Below are 20,357 nucleotides of genomic sequence, written 5' to 3' on the forward strand. Positions count from 1 at the left end.
CCTAGGCATTTGTCGACTTCGTCGCATGAGCTCGATTATGTACAGAAGATCGGCGTCATGAGGAGACACTAGCTACTCTACTCTATCTAGCAGGATGAGGAATGGAGATCCGTGCTTGATGTGCGGGGCGGTAGTTCCTTCTATGCCACAGCAGTCAGTAACGCTAGAGAGCCCTAGAAAATCAACAATAAGGCCTTTGATTCTATCAAGGTCAACACATAACTATTTTCCACCTCTCTCTACTGTCGGAACCATAACGCATTCAATTTTATGAGAATTACAATTTCAAAAGCCATTAATTAACCATCTTCAAGTAGAAGTTACGAATTATTCCCAGACGGCACATCATGACGTGGAGGCTTCTCCGCGTTGCTAGAGGGTCCATGTCTCACCCGCGTTGACTTGAGCTTCTGTTGCAACTCTAAGTCTTATTAGCATTCTCTATGTAATGGCCGCGTCTTGTTATAGGCATTCCAAACAAACCATGGTGATCTTCTATGTCAACAAATTACTTAAAATACTGACATGAAGCCATGTAAATTTCTTCTGTCAAGCCAGGTCTTTCTTTACTTTCGTTCGCTATTACAGCCCAGTCGCTCTTTTTGCACTCATGCATTTTCTCTTCTCATTCGTTCTCTTCAATCTTTAAGTCACTCTTTTAGCTTATTTATCATTTCAGCGCTCGCTTGGTTTCGCCGCCGCAATGTCAACAGGATACTCACTTACGCAACACTATGGTGGCCAGGGGCTGCTTGATAGCTTCAGTTTCTTTACGGGCAGTGACCCTACCAACGGCTTCGTCGAGTAAGCAAATGAATTAAAACAATCCATACATAAGCTCTAATCCCGTAATAGTTATCAGAGTAAAGAGAATGCTCTAGCTCAGAATTTAGTATCCGTCGGCAGCGATTACAATAACGTGATACTGGGTGTCGATTCAAACAACACTTACACCACAAGTGATAAGGGGCGGCCTAGTGTTCGTCTTACTAGCCACGACAGCTTTACCCATGGGCTTTTTATCGCGGATATATATCATATGCCATCATCGACATGTGGCACTTGGCCTGCTTGTTCGTTGAGTTGTGCCCTCTCTTATGTGATCCGAGCTAATAGTCTTCAGTTTGGGCTTTCAATAACCAGGAGGGGGTTGAATGGCCCGTAGGAGGTGAACTTGAGATTATCGAAGGCGCCAACACTGCCCAAAGAAACTTGTTTTCTGCTCATACGTAGGTCAACCCGCGCCTTCTTTATATAAAAACTTACTGAGACCGAAGTAGAACTGAGGGATGTCAACTTCAAAAGAATGCTGCTATAGGAGATCAAGGCCACGCGAATTGTTCGCCGGGAGTAAGTTGAACATGTTGCCAAGTATGTGCTACAACGCTAATACATGGGCGCCAGCCCGGAAACATTGGTTGTAACTATGCGACACCTCAATCTGACACGACTTCGTATGGTGATTCATTCAACGCGGAAGGAGGGGGTGTGTATGCGATGGAGTGGGGTTCTGAAGACCTGAAATTATGGCATTTCCCACGCTCTGCCATCCCCGATAATATCGTGTACGGTCATGTCGTAGGACCCAACCCGTCAAGTTGGGGTCCACCGCAAGCAATCTTTGGTGGATCTTCCTGCAGCCCGGACGAATTCTTCTTCAACATGAGCCTTGTGCTAAATATTGTGAGTATTTTTTTCAGCACAGGAGCATCGTGGGCTTACGCAATATGACAGAACTTCTGCGGTGATTACGCAGACAATATCTGGGGCAAAGCCGACCAGTGCAACCAACTCGCACCTACATGTGAGGAATATGTTGCTAGCAATCCGGATAGTTTTCAAGGAGCGTAAGTACAACCCAACGATTTTTATCTTGAGCGTAAATGGGCTAATCATCGTGAAGATATTGGGATATCAATTTTATCGACGTTTACCAATATGGACCACTGACTAACATGACGATTCCTCCCGCAAACACCACTACCTCTTCAAGTGCTTCTAACCCAACAGCTATTCCGACCGCCGTGGTCCCGACTCGTACTCGCACTATTACGCTTTCTACGGTGCAACAAACGCCGACTGTTAGCCCGCGAGCAGCACCAGGTCCAGTTAGCGGCTTCACACCTCTTGGCTGCTTCGGATCCAAGGAAGATCAGTCATTATTCTCTCCTGTATCTTCATCACCAGATATGAGCCATGAGAACTGTGTCGCTAGTTGTGCTGGGCGCAAATATGCCGGTGTTCAAAATGAGTACGTGTTTCCCGCCCCTCTCAACCTGAATCATGAAAACCTAACTTTATCACAGCACATGCTACTGCGCCGACACCCTCGGCAACACGACCTCAGTCGAGGACGCAAAATGCGGACGCGTTCGTCCAATTCAGAGACACCCGGTCAACTCGACTCTCCCAGTTAACGTTTCCACGACTGCTACTCAGCCCCAACCCCGGGCCGAGGCAACCAATTTCTTCCTCGCCATCTACGCCGACATCGCCCAAGAACCCGCACCCCCTGGCGCCCCAGCCATGGCCGGTGGCTTCCCCTCCATCCCCGCGCACAACATCACCAAGACAAAACCAGTGACTGTGACATACACCACTATCTGCGAGACCAACCCCGCATCCCTGGTTGAAGTTGAATACACAACCACAGTCACATACGAAGACTGCGGGTGCACCAAAACACACACCAAGCCCCCTCATCCCCACCCCGCTATCCCGACAGCCGTGCCTATGACCACAATTACCGAGAAGTGCAAAGCCTGTGGTCCTCACGGCGAGAGCACGGTCATTTTGACAGTACCTATAGCCGCGCATACTAAGACGAAGCATCACACTATTACCGCGGTCGCAGTGCAGACCGTCGTCCCGGTGATTAACAACGGTACGGTACCTGCGCACGGAACGGCTCCGGTCCCCCCGCCCTACGTTCCTAGGCCAAAACCTACGGGTGATCATCTCATTCCTATATCGGAGGGCCCAGGACCTGCGTCTGCTTTGCGCATGCTTGTGACGGGGCTTGCGATGTGGTTTGGTGTTTTCGTTGGTATGGTGGTGTTATGATTACATATTCCACTCTTTTCTTGCATTTTTTTCATTGGTTTTTCTGGGTGGATTTTTATTCTTATATGTTGCCATCTTTCCTCTTTTCCTTTCTTGTAAAACATATGGTGGTGCGGAGCTTCAGGAGGTGGTTGGCGTTTGGGGGACCTACCAGGGTTGGGCAAGTGTTAGGAGTATGATAACGATGATGATGCTTCTTAGGAGAGGTGTTTTTGTTTGTAGCATTGCGTGATATTATCGTATATATTCAATATCATCTGACATGGGTTATTTACTGTTTTTCTTTTTCGGATGTTCATTTATACTAGAAGTTCATATTGCTATTAAGCCAATGCAGGTAATTATTTCGTTCTTTAAATCCTGTTCATCATGGTTTTATGTACGCATCTTCTTTCATATATCACAATTCCATATCAACAATTTAGATAACTTTTAGATCTCAATAGTTATCGGAGGCTTCTTCGTCAACCTCCCCGATGTCCCATGCTGCATAGCGGCATTGATCATCGCGCTTCCATTCGCCGCACCGCCAAGCATGAACCAATGCCACAGGATACTAATGAATCCATAATACAGGACCTTCCAGGCATCCAGCCAGCCCAAATGTGGAAGCATATCGTAGATAGGTCCTCGTTTCGGTTGCGACATGACTTTTTCGTATGACTTTTGGCACTCGTCCCAAAACACGGGTTGCTTGCCCCGCCCCCAGTGGACGTGGCCGAAGACGTGGAGCTTTGGCTTCTTGCGCCAGGTTTCACGGAGTAGGTGCGGGCAGCCGAGGGATAGGTCGAGGTGGTGTAGCTACGATACAAGAGCCTAGTCAGGGATAATGAGTGCGATACGGGTAAAATGTGTTTACTTACCGGCGGGGTGTGAGTTACGAGAATATCTACGTCCACCGGAATAGTGTCATGCCATTTGTTCTGCTGAGCTGTGTATTGGAACCTAAAGTTCGATATCTAGTTAGACGCCATGTTCTTAGAGGCGAAAGAGCCTTATAACAGCTTTAACATACGCGTTTTCAGGGCCTCCACACTCGGGAAGATCAGGAGCACCATAGATGTTCAGCTTCCGGCCCCCCTTAAAGGCCAGCGTCACAGATTTGCGCTCGAGATAGTGAAGTCCCCTCATGTTTATCACATTATTCAATAGTGTATCCTCTTCTCTTCTAGAATTGATATCGAACCAACTATCGTGATTTCCGCATATGAGAACCTTGTGTTGGTGGGGGAGGGAAGCTAGCCAATCGATCTGCTTTTGAATGGCAGCAGCGGTACCGACGTTGGTCATATCGCCGCAATGGATTAGGAGGTCGCCGTCGGGTACATTCTGAACGATGGACTCGTGGGTATCGGAGAGGCATACGATCTTAATGGGCTGTCTGTTTCGTGGAGGCTTGACCGGGTTACCGCGTAACCATAGGATTACCAGGTAGAGATGAAAGACGAGGGCTTGTAGAGGTGAATCGAGAAACCAATCGAGTAGTGTCGGACGCTCCCATTCAATAGGCCTCCGTAGGCCTAGCTTCACGAGTAAACCCATGATATCGTCCAATCATTCACTGTTGTTTACCGTGTTATGACGTATTACGGCGATGTTTTTGTTAAACTGCCCAAAGCTCAGGGTAGGTAGGTTCGTAAAGGGTGGTTGTATGGCGGGCTTTGTTTAAAGAATTGTGGGCGGAGTCATGAAGTAAGATATATGGGAAGCATCCCCTTTTACTAGACTAGCGGTAAAGTGAAGAATAGTTTTCGACATGACTATCTCATGGGATGATGTCCTTTTTTGAAGTTGATCGACGGGAAGGTTTGTTACATAGTAGCGAGGTAGCTTTCCCCCGCCGCCGCCGCCGCAAAATACGACGGTAACAGGGCACCGTAGCAGCCTGTGAGCTATCAGGTAAGCTCCTGCAGCAGGGGAGCTTCACTGCGTTAGTATATTTCTTATAGGGGTTACAGGTATCATTAGCGCACACGTTCTGCTAGGGCGTATGCCGAGTGGCCGATGAAGCTTTAGACCGCTTAGGGCAACTTATAGCGCATATCATTTTAAGATTGGCGGCCTTCCAAGATCCCAGAAACCGACAGGACGCTATAATTACAGGGGTCGCACGGGCCATTACCATGATGGATGTCATTGATTCCAGCTGGTTTCCCCGTATTCAAGGGCGGGATGACGTTAATCACTTCTTGATTTCCTTGTCCAACTTTCTTGATATTCGATACCTGAACATACAAACTCTGTAGCACGCTTCTATGGACTAACGATGACTTCGTTGTAGTATTTCTTTTTACTTGTTTCCCTCTTGTCACCTTTCCTATATTACTTTTTTCTTTTTTCACATCACCCCTTTTCTCACATTCCGCGTTGCATCTTCAAAAAACGTGGCCACGAGATCACATACTATAGTTGGCCAACATCCAATTCTAGATGAACTACAAAACTGAATCTCACCTTAAAACCCTCGATATTGACGAAAACACTCACTGACGTGGTCATATTATAAACATTGCTAGGCTATGTTGAGTCTTCGTTCTCTTTACACCTCCAATGGCGACCGCCCAGAGCTGAGGACCAACATGGACGTGGATTATGTAATTCACTTCAAAGTCTCCAGCGACAGAGCTGAAGCCGAAGCTGGTTTTACCCAGCTAATCGAGGCTCTGACTAGAGTTGGTCTAGCTTCTGAGGTTCGAAATGGTGACGAGTCCTCCCTGCTGGTCTTCGTCAAGGTAGCATCCGAGAAGCATCTCGCCAATCAAATCTATCGCGAGCGTGTCCAGGATTGGTTGTATGGTGTGCGGATCACTGCTCCAGAAAAGGACGTGGGCAAGGAATTTACCAACCAACCCGTCAGCGAAGCTGAGAGGCTACGTACCGTCTATTTACTCATAACGAAGCCTAAAAATGAGGGAGGTGCCGGTATTACGCCCAAAATTGGCCAGTGGAAAGATGTTGTATCCGTCTTCCCGCTTCATAACCACGCCTTCAATCGTCAATGGATCAAACAGTGGAGTACTAAGTACTTCCTAAACGAGCAAGACCTTGATCAAATCCGCGATAGATTTGGCGAGAGCGTCGCGTTTTATTTCGCATTTGTACAGTCGTACTTTGCATTCCTCGCCTTCCCAGCGGCATTTGGGTTTGGCGCCTGGCTCATACTTGATCGTTATTCGTGGTTTTATGCCCTCGTCAACTCCCTCTGGTCTATTGTCTTCTTCGAGTGGTGGAAGAAGAAAGAGGTGGATCTCGCCGTCCAATGGGGTGTTCGTGGGGTATCACGTATTCAACGCCCACGAACACAATTTAGATGGGATCACGAAGCAGCGGATCCGGTAACTGGCGAGGCTGTGAAGGTTTATTCTCCAGTTAAGAGGTTGAAAACTCAGCTGTTGCAGATTCCATTTGCGCTAGGCTGCCTGGCAATCCTTGGGGCTCTCTATGTCTTCTGCTTCTCAATTGAGATATTTCTCTCGGAAATTTACAATGGACCCTTTAAGTCATACCTGGTTTGTATATACGTTTGAAGCTAGTTGTGAATGTCACTAATAACTTTTAGACGTTTACGCCGACAATTATTCTCACTGGAGTATTACCAACACTGTCGACCATTCTCGGAAATTTCGCTGAGAAGCTTACGGACAGGGAAAACTACGAGACAAGCGACGGTATGCACATATACATTTAATTCTCGTTGTTCAGATCGCTAACGCCTTTCTAGCTCATCATGCCTCCCTGGTTCAGAAGTTATTCATCATTAACTTCATCACCTCGTATACCCCTCTTTTCCTAAGCGCTTTTGTGTACATGCCTTTTGGGAACCTCCTTGTTCCCTACCTGGACATTTTTAAGATTACAGCAGAGAAGTTTTCCAGCGAGAAGACCATCGCTACCCAGGGCTTTCAGATAAATCCTGATCGCCTAAGGAAGCAGATGATCTATTTCACGGTAACGGCTCAGATCGTAAACTTTGCGCTTGAGGTCGTCGTTCCTTATGCGAAACGTAAGGTATTCAGTGAGGTCGAAAAGGCTCAATCTAAGGGTAAGAAGGAACTGGCAGCCAACGATGTCCCCGAAGAACACGCTTTCCTTGAGAGGGTTCGCGATGAGGCGAAATTGGATATTTATGATGTCACCACTGACTACCGAGAAATGGTAGTCCAATTCGGATACTTGTCCCTGTTCTCGGCGATCTGGCCACTGACTCCCCTCTCATTCTTTATCAACAACTGGGTTGAACTTCGATCAGATGCTATGAAGATTGCAGTCAGTAGCCAGAGACCAATCCCGTGGAGAGCTGATTCAATTGGCCCTTGGCTCAACTCGCTAGGGTTCTTATCCTGGTTCGGAAGCCTTGTCAGTTCCGCCATCGTATATCTTTTCAGTGGTGATTCTGAGGGACCTGGCGGTGACCCGTACAATATCGCTGCTTGGGGTCTCTTGTTAAGCATGATTCTCTCGGAACACGTCTACCTTGCTGCACAATTTGCCGTCCGATATGCATTGCATCAAATGGATAGCCCCGGTCTGCAAAAGGAGAGAGCTGAGCGCTTTGCCATGAGAAAGCAATTATTAGAGGAGAGTCTAGGCGTCGAGGTCACCGAAAAGCCACTTCCTCCCACACCACAAGCTGGAGAAAAGATCACCCGAGAATCGCTTGAGGAAGAAGCTCGAAGAATATCGACACAGGGTGGAGGATCTCCCGAACAACTGTACGGATTCCCCCTTTGACTTAACTGAACGACCAAGTAACTAACATTTCACGCAGGTTCTGGTTACGACAACAGGGAATGGACGAGACTATCCAGATCGGTCGAATGCTAATTTCGAAGACGAAACCGGCCAAGAACTAGGTACCCGAGCCGCTACATCTTACTATGGATTTCGTGAAAGAGGCCTTCGTGGCTCTAGTGTTGGCGGTAGGGGTAGACGTCATATTCGAATAATCGAGGCTAGTCTACACCTACGTACTCCTTAAAATTCCCGTTGTTTTAAATAACCCCCCGCCCCCCCCCAAAAGGATAGATATGATAAAGTCGTCTTGAATTGTATCGCTTGTATAGAGTGTTCAGTTCGAGTGTTTGTGATTAAGAACAAAACACGTTGATCAAATTTCAGGCATTCAATAAAACTTAGTATATTCCCTCAACCCTTTTACTAACCCTACCCTAAAGTAAATAAACCCATCCCATGCCCCCTAACAAATGGAAAGTAAAGTCGAAGTTTTTTCAACCCAAAATAACCACCATGCAAGAACGGTACTGTCGCCCCTCTCATCCCAACCAACTTAATCAAACGGAGAACAAATGAAATAAAAATAAATGAATAATCTAGCACCGTCTCCAGACATAACTCCAGCTCTCCGAAGCCGTGGTATCGGGGTCCTTGCCAAAGTATCCGTACTGCGCGCCATCGGCCTGGAGCGCGACGCGGAAATTGACGTTTAACAACCCGACGTTGCCCTTAGCGCCCGTGCATGCCGACCATACGACTTGGTTGTCGGGAACTGTGCTGTGCGCCGTGACGTCTTGGTTTAGACGCGCGGTGCCGCTGTTGGCGAGGGAGCCTTTGATCGTGACCTATATATATATACATATCAAGATAAGATTAATATATTGCTCAGATCAAGGTGGGCAGGGAGAAGAAGCAAGAAAGAAAGAAAACTGCTCTTGAGGAAAATATCGAGGAATGGGGGGAAAAACGTACGGTTCGATCAGCATCCTCGCTCCAGAAACTCGTAACGTAGTAATCTAGACTCGCGCCCGGGTCTAGGACTAAATGACCGTTGACGTAAACATCCTTAACACCGACTTGCCATCCAGCTGCTGTACCCGCGATGGATAGATGGGCTTGGCAGTTTACGGAGGAGTCGGCGATGGTGCTGGTACGCGCCTCGAAAGAGTTTAGGCGTAGCGCGATGTCCTCGAAGCCGCCGGTGCGGTCGACTGCGGGTGATGAGGAGGGACAGCCGCTGCCGGAATACGATACGGAGACGATCTTCGGAGGTGGTGTGGGGGCGTCGCGGGTTGTTAGGGGAGCAGGAGCCGGGGCGGCGGCGGCGGCGGCGAGGCCGAGGAGGGAGAGTGTGGGGAGGAATGTGGTTCGCATTTTGATGTTTTATATGTTAAGTTTAAAGAGGGTAAGTTTTGATTGTGGTAGTAGGCTAGGTGAACTAGAGCCGAAGGTGAAGGTGAAGACGATATTTATAATGTTAAATAAGTATTTAATAGCAGTGCGTATAGATACCTAGATAGCTCTAGATTAAGTATCTGGATATTGTGTTTGTGGCGAATAGATGATTTGATAACCAGTGTCTCGATGCGGACAACCCAAGCCTTTATAGATGAACTCATTCGATCTATCACATGAGATTTTTTTTTTTAAAGAATCACAAACCATTGCGGATGGGCCATCAGTAGCGAACCCAAGAATGGGAATCTCGAACGCCATCGACGTCTGCATCCAATGGTATAGCATTCTGGCCCATGGTCCAATCGAATAGCCCTTGCCCGGCCCTTCTCAATTTGCATGACCCCCTAGATAGAAAACACCATCGTCGTCATGGCACAAAAAAAAATAGGTATCAACATGCGCGTCCCAACGCCACTATCGCAATGACAGCAGCTCGCCGTGTCCCCGTTTCGCTGGTTGAGCATTTTAGCCATATTAACCCGCAGCCCATCGCGTACCCGGGAAAAAAGGTCGTTGGAGCCCCGGGACCCTGAAGTAGTTAAGTGAAATCTGCCCATCACTATCCAGCGTCCCGGGTAATAACAAGATAGCACGCTCAGACGCCGGTGATAGCTTAGGTCTAGATTGCCTCGCTCAGTCCAGACGTCAGCTTTAATTTGCGATACGCCGGACTGGGTCGATCTAAAAGCTCTTGCCTTCCCTAGCTCCCTAATGCAATTCTTCGGTCTTGCGTAGTGGACAGTTTACGATTTCGGTGCTTGGTGATGGGATATCCCTAAGCCCATTCCGGCGTGATATATCTCGTACGGAAGCGTGGTGTCTATTTTCGCTCTGGGTCTAGATTTCGACCTGATGCTATTTATGGAATTCGTCGTCGTAGCTCTAATTTCCCATGTCGACGATTTAAACATGCCTAGACCTTATAATCGGTCCATTATCATCTGTATTGCTTGCATCATCATGTCAGGGGTTTGAGGTAGAGCTTCGTAAATCATTGGAGCTTCTCTGCAGCCACTTGAGCTATCAGGAGATGCGTTGTTTGATAGTCATCGAAGAGAGCTCTAGCCATATGTCGTCGGTCATTTAGGTAAAATCGACTGGTCTAGACAATGTCTTAAAGTCATAGATCGGATTGCAACGACGATAGCTCATCATCCTTCACCTATTAAACTCCACACCAAATATGCCACATGGGACGTACCGAATGCTCCCTTAGCACGTAGCTTTTTTTAGATGCTACCCCAGAACGCCAGTGCCTGACCCAATGCACAGGTAGATGCAATATTACCTTGGTATATCCCGAATATCTATTTCAAACCATGATACGTCGTAGACCCTCCGTGCCGCCGAGAACCCGGCGTCCCGTCACAGCACATCTTCCCTGACCACTCTCCCATTTGCCCTCCTTATCAGTCATGAACTCCTCCTGTCTTGGGTGATTACCCTCAAGCCACTTATGTATACAGGCATAGCAGTAGATAACACCTGTCTGGCACGCTGTTGCCGTCGTAATCTCATCCTCACAGATAGGGCATAGCTCGGAATCTTCCGGGGCCCGTACGGTCAATATCGGGAGTAGTGATGGAGTAGCAATCGGGGCCTCCTCTGCTAACGGGACCTTATTCTGTTCCTCTTGCTTGTTTTCAATTTCTTTTTGGCCCTTCTTCCCAGGTACCTTAACTCCCAGAGCTGACAAACCGGATACAATAGGTGGTGGTAGCTCCAGGTTCTCAGATGCCTTCCTAGTCAACTGCTTCGCAAAATCCGACGCATACCACCACTCTAGAAACTTCAACGCAAATATACTCGTCGGTAGCAATACCGACAAGCTACCCAACAATCTCGGACCCATTGTTCTGGGATTGAATAGACTAGTAGCAGTCAAAGGCGGATTGCCAGCCTTGGGCTTACCCAGAGCCTCAATAGCCTGGAAGTCTGCCGCGTTCATCCTACGTATTCTCGTGCCGATGAGCCACATGAAAGGATTATGGTATTTCGTGTTGTCGAATAGATACGCCAAATTAAAGGCGATAACGCTGAAGTAGTAGGCGGTATGAACGCTCGGGTAGACGTTTCGAATAAACCACTTATAATAGTGCATAAATCGCTGCTTCAGCGTCGGGTTCGCGGGCATACGGGTGTAATTAGCACCGAGTAAGGCGCGTGGGGCCTCGATCTCATGGCTCTCGTCAAACTTTCGTTTTAAATACGGCAACGCGACCATAACGGCCAAGTTCTTCCATACATCCTTTTCAGTCAATTTGAGGGCCTCCCTCACAAGTTCCGGGGTCCGTGAGGTAGCGCGTGGGATCTCGGCTTGTAATGATTTTTCTCTCTTCAGGCCGTAGAAATGCTCAGTAAAGCTGCCACCGCGGGTTCGTAGGTAATGGCGCTCGATTATGAGCATAGCAAGTGCGTAGAGTTCATCGAAGGAGTTGAGGGCGCGTAGGAGGTAGCGGGGATATCGGTGTGTCGCGACCGTAAGAAGGTATCGTAATGTGGGCGGTAGAAGTGAATTCAGCTGTTGTTCTGACAGAAGTTCGAATAGTGAAGGCTTCTGGTCATCGAATGTGCCCCGAAGGGCGGTGACGAATTCCATATTTGTTTCTCGACTATGGAAATTGTCTAATTGAATGTTAGGAAAGTAGCATGTTTTTGTTGTAACTGCTGTCTGTAGTTGTATTTTGGATTGTTATGACACAAGGCACGACCCGAAGAAATGATCGGGTTGATTATTTCAAGATGCCGAGGTTGACGTAAAATGAAAGAAGCTCGGACCATAACTACTACCTAGGTAGGCAGCTAGGCTGCTAGGGTACGCTATTCGCCTGCTATATTCGGCAACGGCTACCATTGTTAACCGCTAAAACTCCAGGGTATGTACCCGCTAAGTTTACCCCATATTTTTCATGCAGAAGGTTCGCTGGTCCACGTCTTCAGGGTTATCAAAGTAACACTTTGAATATTCACAAGTATAGATCATTGCGAGCCGATATATCACCAGCCATGCCATAAATATAAGCCCTAGTTATCAGAAGAAGAGAACATTCTAAATCGCAAAACAACTTCGAGAAACCCCAACCTAGACTTCAACCAGACGAGCGGGAGGGAAAGAAGTGTAGCAAGACATCAAATCTCTAATCATCCTGCGCCACCCGGGTTGTAAAGTGCCATCCAACCATCTCTTCCTCTCCATCTTCGTCGCCAGATTGAGGGGACTCTAGGGGTTCGTATTCATCTTCCGATTCATTATTGAAGTCATATGACAGCGCGCTTTGGACCTGTGAATTTGTGATCCCCTCCGGGACCTTCCAAAACGCAGTTGGTCCGGCTGGACCACGATGGTCGAAATCCCTACAAATTCTCGTTAGCATATAGAGTCGAGGTCATATGTACGTGATGAAAGCTGGATTCTGGTGAACTCACTTATCAAACCAATTACCCAAGACTCCCTTCGCACTCCGCACCCCACCAATTTGTACGCTTTCACTACGCCACCTCTCTTCACCGCTAAAGATGGAGAATGTCGTCCAGCGCACCTCACCCTCGCGCGTTAAACGTACGGATCCTACTCCTCCCAAGCCATCATCGTTAGCAGGTTCAGGAGCTCTCAAGTTTTGGTAGTCAACACACCTCGCATACCTCTCAAGTCTGAGTTGGCGTTCTCATCGCGACTATCGTCAAGAGATCTGGAAACGCCCTCAAAGTACACCACTGGCAATTCTTGTCCATCATCTGGCCCAGGGGGTTCAATCTTTGTCACGTGAAGCTTCATGAGGATCAACCGCGTAGCTTCGCCGAAGTCAATGGCAGGCAAAGGTTGACTTGGGTTGATCACGTTCTGGGTGCTAAAGTTATAGGCGAAGAAGTCGGTATAATCCAAAAAGCACACCACACGTAACCAGTTCCCGGTTATATCGTAGGGGTCCTGGAGTTCTAAGGACTCTGGTTGGCATGCGAACGGAGATGGGACATAGCTCTGAGGCCAGACGCCCGCAAACGATAGCTCCCAATGGTCCTTACACTCGGGAAAGCTAGTGAGGCGTAGCTTGCGCAAGTTGGACCCGATCACGATCATGATAGCTTCGACCTTCTCCCAGTCCACGCGATCCGTATCGTCATCCATGAAAGGACCCCATTTCGTCTTCTCAGTATATTGTCTCAGATCATAGACTTTTGCGCAAGCATACAGCCTCATCTCATTAGCCCTCGTCCAGGGGCTCCCCGGTTTCGCTTGCAATATTGGCACTCCATAGAGGCAGTGCAGTTGCGCGCTCTTTTGGTGGTCGACTCGCGGCGTTGGATCGTAAAGTAAATTGTGATCTTTCCCAGCGCGCTCGAAGATAAAAGATCGACACAAGAACGCAGATTGGTTAGCCTCTTCCGAGAAGATGCCGTCTAAAAGCTCGGCATTGCGGGATCGCTCCGTATCGGTAGCGACAGAAGCATTCCGTAGAAGAGCTTTGACTGTATCGTAAACGAAGGGGAGTTCGTTTTCCTACACATTTCAGTGTTAGGAATCAGTATTTTTTATTACAGTATGAGTAGGTACGTAGACATATGGTAGATGTCAGTAAGCGAATGAGCTCGATAGGCATAGTACCTTATCTTGACCTCGGTCCCGGCGGCCTATAGCTTGTAGGTGAGCAGTGTCCTTAACAATTTGTTCCCAATTTACGTTGAATTGGTCTGCAGGTCTATCAAGAATGTTGAGATAGACAGATCTAAAGATTGCGCTATTCCCTTTCACGGTATGATAGAGGTTCTTGCAGACGAGAGGAACTCGGCCCAAATCAGGCGGGTCGACGTAACCCAGCACGTGTTGCACAATCTCGGGCGGAAGGTCCGTCAACAGAACCATTTTGGGTATTATTCCCACGGGGGGCTAGAGAAAGTTGAAAACAAAGAAAGGTGTATTTTCGCGACGACCCGCTATAGTGTCACAGTAAACGTACCAACTGCAATGAAATGAGCCGGTCTGACTTGTCAATGAAAGCTGGAGGAGGGGAGGAGGGGTGGAGGGGTTCCCTAGACAGCTGATTAATGGATTGGGTCTCGGAGTTACTGAAGTCGCAGGCGGACTAATGCCGTAGAAAACTATAATCAGTGCGGTAGCTTCGGTATACCTAGAAGGGATAACCAAGATAGGTACTACATACATATAGCGCTATCCCTTACTGAAATCTAAAATCCCGATCCTTCCATTACCAATCTACCAAACCACGCAAGATGTAGGTATCACCTTCCTCCTGTCCTGTATGACTTCACATAAGAAGGATTACGGAGCTAAGAAAACCCCCCACCGGAATATGTACCTCTCTATAAGTCTAAAAGGTACCTAGGTACCGAGGCATGTACTTGAAGTGGGTTGGTGGGGCATGTTCTGCGGCTAAAGCTACAAGTTCAAGTGCTACTACTCCAGATCATCGTCACCCTAACACACTTAACACATTTGTTAGGAGACTAAAATAAGTAAACTAGTAGTAAAATACGGGCTATACGGGGTTTCAAAAACCCCCACGTTTCTATTAATTAGCCTCGTACATTACCTTAGATACAAGATCCTAGACACAGAGAAAATAACTCGGCCTAACTAGAGGTGATGTACATATCAATTCAACCACGATGAGAGGTAGACATGCTTCGAATCGGCGTTAACGTACATACATACAAAATCGCAGCCCCGAAGGATTCCAAAACCACCATGACCGCATATACATTCTTCCCCGAGCACCATGCTATTGCTAAACCCATAGATGCACGCATATCCCACATTACATATAACCAAATGATCAAGAAAAGAAGGAAAAAGAGCAAAAAATCCCACACCCTAGATACGATGATATGATATGTACGTACGTATTCAAACAAAAACTTCATAACTTCTCCAAGTTTTCAGTAGATCGTATATATACGTGGATAGTATCGAGTAGGATAGCAGAAAGCAAAAATCGTACTCATGCGTAGGTTGTGCGGCGTTGCGTCGTTGGGGGGTATATAGCGAGACCGCAGGTTTTAGTTACAGTAAAACAGCAAGAAAAGAAGAGTGCAACAATCCCCGAATAACCACCCCCCGTTGGTAGATGAATGGATGATTGGTATAATCCGCGCGAATAAATTTTTCAATACCGCTTGCCCCGTAATCCATTCCTCCCTCCCCCCTCCTCATACCTCAAGTTAGCCATCCTCGGAATCTCGTTCATCATGCCTCCAAATGTTCCATATTTCATAATAAATCTTTGTTTTTCGTTTATTTCTGCTTGTAGAGTGCTTCGCTAGACCACGCTCGCGCCACTGTTCAGCTGAATACAATTGCTTAGCAAAGTCGCACCTTCGTGTAGCAGCTCCCATCTCGTCGACTCGAACGAGTCCTTAAGGACCACGAGCAGAGCACTGTTGTTGTTAACGCCCCCCATTCCTTTCAAATCTTCCGGCGATCCCACTGAGCCAACTCTCAGTAGGTAATCGCGCATCTGACCCATCTTCTCTTGTGGTGTATTTGGAATCGGAACTCCAGGACAAGGTCCCTCCAGCGCATAACCATAGCACCACACAACTAATGCTGCGAAGTAAAGTACCCAAGGTCGGTTCAGCAGAACGTCGTCTCTAGCGAAATATGTAATGATACCTGACTGAGTACTGTAGCCGTCCGAGGACGGGTTCGCATTCTCAGGTAGTAATACGGAGCATAAAAACTTAGCAGCATAAAATGTCGCGTCGCGAGCTTTCGCAGAAGGTGCCCAAAGGTCCTTCATCCTACGTTGCGCGCTGCTCAAATCCTGAGTACCAATTGCCCTGCCTAACAAGCGCTTTGCGCGAGCGAATATTTGGCAATCGACGATATCCACATGCATCGCCATGTGTGCCAAATGATGCAGCACGGTCCGACTCTCGAACACGACATTGGCCTCACTTCGTTTGTCGTAACTGTATGGATCGACCATTGTATCGGCACGTTGTAATGACTTGTCAAAGTCCGTCTTCCACGAGTCGAACGCTTTAGTGAGTGTTGACCGCCATTTGTCGCGGCCACCGAGGGCTTGTTGTACGCCGCCTCCTAAAGAGCTAACTTGAAGGTCGCGTTGGTTCATGTGCCAACTAACGCTTAATAAACCCGCCATAAGAATTTGTCGACCGAAAGGATTCGTCTGCACTTCTTGTCCTGCAAGTGTTCTCTTAAGGCCCTCCAAGAACGAAATCGGCTTAATCCCGTTAGACATGAGATTCGCTTCGATCCTACCAACCTCGGCGCCGCTCGTAGCCTTCCATAACGTGTCATCGCAAGGAAGAGGCAGACGCATTTCATGCGCTACCATCACAGTCGAATGTCCAAACATTGTAGCATGAATCGAGTCGATGAGGAACGCAGCGAATGCAGCACGCCGGGTAGTCTCATTTGTAATCCAGTGGTTCCACCATTCATCCGGCGTGTGCGCCAATCCCGAAGTCGAAGAATGCCGGGAACTATTCGTCCCTAGTTTCTCATCTCGCGGGTTAGGTGGCGAGTCAAGCGCCGATCTCCCTATCAGCGACCTTCCTCGTCTCATGAGCGTAATCGTTGTCGCGTGGTGAATATGAGCTCTTTCGTGAAGCTCCCTTGTTGAGTACATTTTCTCGTAAAGTTCCAATAATAGCAACGTCTGGAAAGCCCATATTTTGGCCGGCGGCCGGCAATTCGAATCCATGAATATCTCCCACCTGAGATGCCATGCGAGGAAGTTAGACAATTGAGATCCAGCCCTAATAACCTTCGGCCCATGTGTCCTATCTAGGCAGGCAGCTCCTATCGCCATGACTGCTATTAACAACAAATTCGGCGTCTTATCTGGCGAAAACGTTGGTTTGTGTAGGATTGGTATTTGATCACTAAAGTGAACCCAGTAAGATCCTATATATTGTTGCATCATCTTCCTACTTAGCATGTGGTTCTCATCAGTTCTATCGCCATCCAGGATGCTTTCCCGCTGACGCTCAACCGGCGATTGGTCATTCTCGTGGAATCTCTCCTTAATAAAATCGAAAATTTCATGGCTCTTCTCGTCAGACAAGAGGGACTCCGGAAGATTCGGGTCAAGAAGATTTGTAACTGCCATGACTTGCTGTGGTTGGTTAGACGGTGGAAAATATCCTAGAGATGAACTGTCAGATCCATAATACGGCATTCCGTATTGATGTTCCGCATAACTAGATCCATATATATTAGCTTCGATCTATATGATTCTCGATATTAATAGTTGAGACATACTTAGCATATTGATTTTGCGGCATGACATGGCCCACATGGGGCGAGCCGCCGGGTTCGTTAGTGTTAAATAGGTACGCGAAAAAGTCTTCTGGAATAGCGACGTATGGGGACTTGTTTAATACGCCATCACTGCCAAAGACCGGAATAGTAGTTTGGGTCGCCATTTGATCTAATAACACCATTTCTCCATTTGATTGCGAATGCGCATGATCATTATAATCGTTGGAATTTACCGGAGCGTAAGCCTGTCCGGATTCTCTTGGCATGCCGGCGGCAGTCGTGGTCGCGGTCGCAAAATCCGAGGGTGGTAAAGTGAAGGGTGTTAGGTTTTGTTGAGCGACGTACGGCATCGCCGGAGCAGACTGAGGGGTACTAGTAAGTTGGCCGTGATAATTGCTATGTTGCGTCGAGACTGGCGATAGAACCCCATAAGGAGCACCAACGTTTGTCTGGACGGTTGGTCGCGGAGGGCCAGAGGGTGAGTGGTGCGGATGTCGCGCTCCATGAGGAGCGGGATAACCTGCTTCATGATGCATATAACCATCAACCCCATTAGGAGCACCACTATGTGGGAAGGCCGTGGGTGGCGTATTCGCTATAGGAGTATATGGGGTACCGATGGTATCTTTTGGTGACTGGTATTCATAGTGAGCACCACGTCCTTGAGTATAGCTTGGCCCAAGCAGATCGGAATCGGGAGAAACGGCACTAGGCGTAGGGTACGGAGGTCTTACGTTGTCGACGGGAGAGGACTGGCTGATTAAAGAATCTTTACGATTTAGCGCAGACCCTTTCGCAGTATGGCGATCCTTATGTCGGTTGCACAAGTCGAGTCGGACGAACTGGCGCTTGCAATCTTGAAAGTCGCATCTATATATCTGTTTCGGCGAATGGTTCAATTGGTGCCGGTAGCTTGGAATTTTTCGATCTATGTTAGCACAGAAATTCGAATCAATCGGGTATTTCCCAGGGGGAACAGAAACCAAAAACAGGGACAAAAGGCTTACAGATGCTCAGCTCTGGAGTAACTCTTGCCGCAACCCTCGGTAGGGCATTCGAATTTCTTGTCTAGACCTTTGCGACTCCTTCTCCGCTTTCTTACGGGCCCGTCCGAATTAGACGAATTATCGTTCTTGGTGTCACCGTCGCCGCCTTGGTCGCTATCGTTGCCATCGATATCCTTGTCAGGCGAGCGACTCCGGCGACGGCCTCGCTGCGGGTCATCATCCTGGTGAACGTTCTGCGGCGGTGTCGGTTCCTGCACCTCGGTCATGATTGGGCTTGATCGCACGAAAGGTACGGGTGGTTTGACGTCTCTGAGCGGGGCGGGGAGAACAGAAGTCATGTTCCATTAAAGCGTCATGATATTGCAAAGAGTCGTGGCGCTCCAGTTCCGGGCCGCTTTACGGCAAGTGGTTACACCTCCTCGCGGAGAGCTTCCTGTCGTACCTCAAACTAGATGGTGATTGGCCAGAAACGGTTCGGCGACACGCACATTCACCCTCTTTCCCGTTCGCCTTCCCGCCACTCTCGACTAATCTAGGCGTATTGGATTAAGTAGAACTTGACCGAAGACGCCCGTTGGTACCACAAGCGCGACGATCTATTTGCGTGTCACAACCGCAAACCCTAGTTGTTTACTGCAGGCGCGCGAAGGGGTGAAGACGAGCGAATGAAGAGCGAATCGCTTCCCGAACAATCGGTTGTTTTGTTTTTTTGGCGGCAGAACCGGCATTGACGATAACTAGGTGGAAGTAAAGCGCCCTCGAAAACAACCATGGCCCGAACCAGGGAAATAGTAGGATGGCGCAGTTACCACATAACGGTCAAATCAGGGAATACCGGGCGCTAGGTGTGTAATATATCTTGCTAGATTCGATGACCAGGTAAAAGAGATATGTAAGCGAGCAGAACGGAGCTTAGGGTGGGATAAGCAGTAGTGGTAGTGGTCGTAGTGGTAGTAGTGGCAGCAGTAGTTGGCCGGGGTTAAGATCGAATTTTGAAGGGGAGAAAACACGCGATATGTCGAAGCTAGGAACGACCTAGATTTCCCTTATATGAAAATAAACTACGTAGGGGGAAACTGGAAACTAAGAACTAAAAACTAAAAAAATAAATCTACTTCAGATCCGGGAAGGAAAAGATAATTTTAGTCTTTTTTTGTGTTTTAGTTCTGCGTGGTTCTGGGTAAGTGAGTCCTGGAAGGCCCTTGGGGGGTCCCACGTCTTGTTCTGGAGAACGGGTAGTAAAGGTCGAATTTGTAAATGCCGCCCATTGCGGTAAATTGCCCATGGAACGGAAGGCCTCTTTTAAGGAGCCATGCACCTAGTGGACTACCCTCATAAGGTATTGGTAGTTACCGTAAGGAAGCTAGCGCCGCTGGGCGGGGTTCAGGTGCAATGCAATTAAGTGGGAATTGAGCAAGGATGTAACCTAAAGTACCCAGTTAGGTATAAGGCGGGTGGTGAGGTACATACGACGTACATGGGGTACCCGGGTGCGATACATGGATACCTTTAGTGCATTTGGGGGGGGGGGGGGGGTTTCTAGTTTTTAGGGAAGGGGGTGGCCCAGAAGAGGAGTCCAAAGTTGACAGCCATGACATCCATGACATCCATGGGCCGTGGATGGGAGCTTCCAATTGACAGATGGGATAGATGCAGGGAAACGAAAAAGCGGGAAGGAACCAATTAATAGTATAACAGAACCGGAGAACTTTTTATACATTGCACCGGATTGGTCCAAATGTTGTCTATGTAATATGTACATGGTATAGAATTAGAACTACGTCTCCAAAGGAATGTCTATACACATGACTACGAGTATGCTATAGCTATATGTACCTGCTCGTAAACAA

General features: G+C 48.0%; 8 protein-coding genes across 8 annotated transcripts; 2 read left to right on the forward strand and 6 right to left on the reverse strand.

Annotated features, from left to right (window-relative positions):
• The first annotated feature begins 335 nt into the window (after nucleotides 1-335).
• F4822DRAFT_30660 (glycoside hydrolase family 16 protein) lies at nucleotides 336-3,279 on the forward strand. Its single transcript, XM_051455266.1, has 8 exons — nucleotides 336-804; nucleotides 856-1,073; nucleotides 1,124-1,229; nucleotides 1,281-1,350; nucleotides 1,405-1,683; nucleotides 1,735-1,847; nucleotides 1,904-2,251; nucleotides 2,307-3,279. The coding sequence occupies exons 1-8, from the start codon at nucleotides 704-706 to the stop codon at nucleotides 3,061-3,063; spliced, it is 1,992 nt and encodes a 663-aa protein (XP_051319710.1). The 5' UTR covers nucleotides 336-703; the 3' UTR covers nucleotides 3,064-3,279.
• Nucleotides 3,280-3,355: 76 nt separating this feature from the next.
• F4822DRAFT_386442 (Metallo-dependent phosphatase) lies at nucleotides 3,356-5,012 on the reverse strand. Its single transcript, XM_051456714.1, has 3 exons — nucleotides 4,079-5,012; nucleotides 3,927-4,008; nucleotides 3,356-3,864 (listed from the first exon to the last, which is right to left on the reverse strand). The coding sequence occupies exons 1-3, from the start codon at nucleotides 4,603-4,605 to the stop codon at nucleotides 3,496-3,498; spliced, it is 978 nt and encodes a 325-aa protein (XP_051319711.1). The 5' UTR covers nucleotides 4,606-5,012; the 3' UTR covers nucleotides 3,356-3,495.
• Nucleotides 5,013-5,239: 227 nt separating this feature from the next.
• F4822DRAFT_30852 (DUF590-domain-containing protein) lies at nucleotides 5,240-8,299 on the forward strand. The gene is made up of 4 exons (XM_051455286.1): nucleotides 5,240-6,572; nucleotides 6,623-6,731; nucleotides 6,785-7,775; nucleotides 7,832-8,299. Exons 1-4 carry the CDS (start codon nucleotides 5,583-5,585, stop codon nucleotides 7,914-7,916), a joined length of 2,175 nt encoding a protein of 724 aa, XP_051319712.1. The 5' UTR covers nucleotides 5,240-5,582; the 3' UTR covers nucleotides 7,917-8,299.
• On the reverse strand, nucleotides 8,185-9,357 carry F4822DRAFT_386447 (uncharacterized protein). The gene is made up of 2 exons (XM_051456715.1): nucleotides 8,770-9,357; nucleotides 8,185-8,642 (listed from the first exon to the last, which is right to left on the reverse strand). Exons 1-2 carry the CDS (start codon nucleotides 9,169-9,171, stop codon nucleotides 8,394-8,396), a joined length of 651 nt encoding a protein of 216 aa, XP_051319713.1. The 5' UTR covers nucleotides 9,172-9,357; the 3' UTR covers nucleotides 8,185-8,393.
• Nucleotides 9,358-10,366: 1,009 nt separating this feature from the next.
• Nucleotides 10,367-11,998, reverse strand: F4822DRAFT_30699 (Pex12 amino terminal region-domain-containing protein). The gene has a single exon (XM_051455272.1). The coding sequence runs from the start codon at nucleotides 11,852-11,854 to the stop codon at nucleotides 10,568-10,570; it is 1,287 nt and encodes a 428-aa protein (XP_051319714.1). The 5' UTR covers nucleotides 11,855-11,998; the 3' UTR covers nucleotides 10,367-10,567.
• Nucleotide 11,999: 1 nt separating this feature from the next.
• F4822DRAFT_30698 (uncharacterized protein) lies at nucleotides 12,000-14,559 on the reverse strand. The gene is made up of 5 exons (XM_051455271.1): nucleotides 14,415-14,559; nucleotides 13,859-14,283; nucleotides 12,889-13,753; nucleotides 12,682-12,823; nucleotides 12,000-12,609 (listed from the first exon to the last, which is right to left on the reverse strand). The coding sequence occupies exons 2-5, from the start codon at nucleotides 14,114-14,116 to the stop codon at nucleotides 12,393-12,395; spliced, it is 1,482 nt and encodes a 493-aa protein (XP_051319715.1). The 5' UTR covers nucleotides 14,117-14,283; nucleotides 14,415-14,559; the 3' UTR covers nucleotides 12,000-12,392.
• On the reverse strand, nucleotides 14,502-15,447 carry F4822DRAFT_386454 (uncharacterized protein). The gene has a single exon (XM_051456716.1). It carries the CDS (start codon nucleotides 15,133-15,135, stop codon nucleotides 14,872-14,874), a length of 264 nt encoding a protein of 87 aa, XP_051319716.1. The 5' UTR covers nucleotides 15,136-15,447; the 3' UTR covers nucleotides 14,502-14,871.
• On the reverse strand, nucleotides 15,333-19,231 carry F4822DRAFT_30696 (fungal-specific transcription factor domain-containing protein). The gene is made up of 3 exons (XM_051455270.1): nucleotides 18,508-19,231; nucleotides 17,501-18,412; nucleotides 15,333-17,439 (listed from the first exon to the last, which is right to left on the reverse strand). Exons 1-3 carry the CDS (start codon nucleotides 18,843-18,845, stop codon nucleotides 15,531-15,533), a joined length of 3,159 nt encoding a protein of 1,052 aa, XP_051319717.1. The 5' UTR covers nucleotides 18,846-19,231; the 3' UTR covers nucleotides 15,333-15,530.
• Nucleotides 19,232-20,357: the final 1,126 nt, after the last annotated feature.

The sequence above is a fragment of the Hypoxylon trugodes genome, assembly GCF_022578975.1.
Source record: "Hypoxylon trugodes strain CBS 135444 unplaced genomic scaffold F4822scaffold_1, whole genome shotgun sequence".
In the NCBI taxonomy this organism is placed as follows: Eukaryota; Fungi; Ascomycota; class Sordariomycetes; order Xylariales; family Hypoxylaceae; genus Hypoxylon; species Hypoxylon trugodes.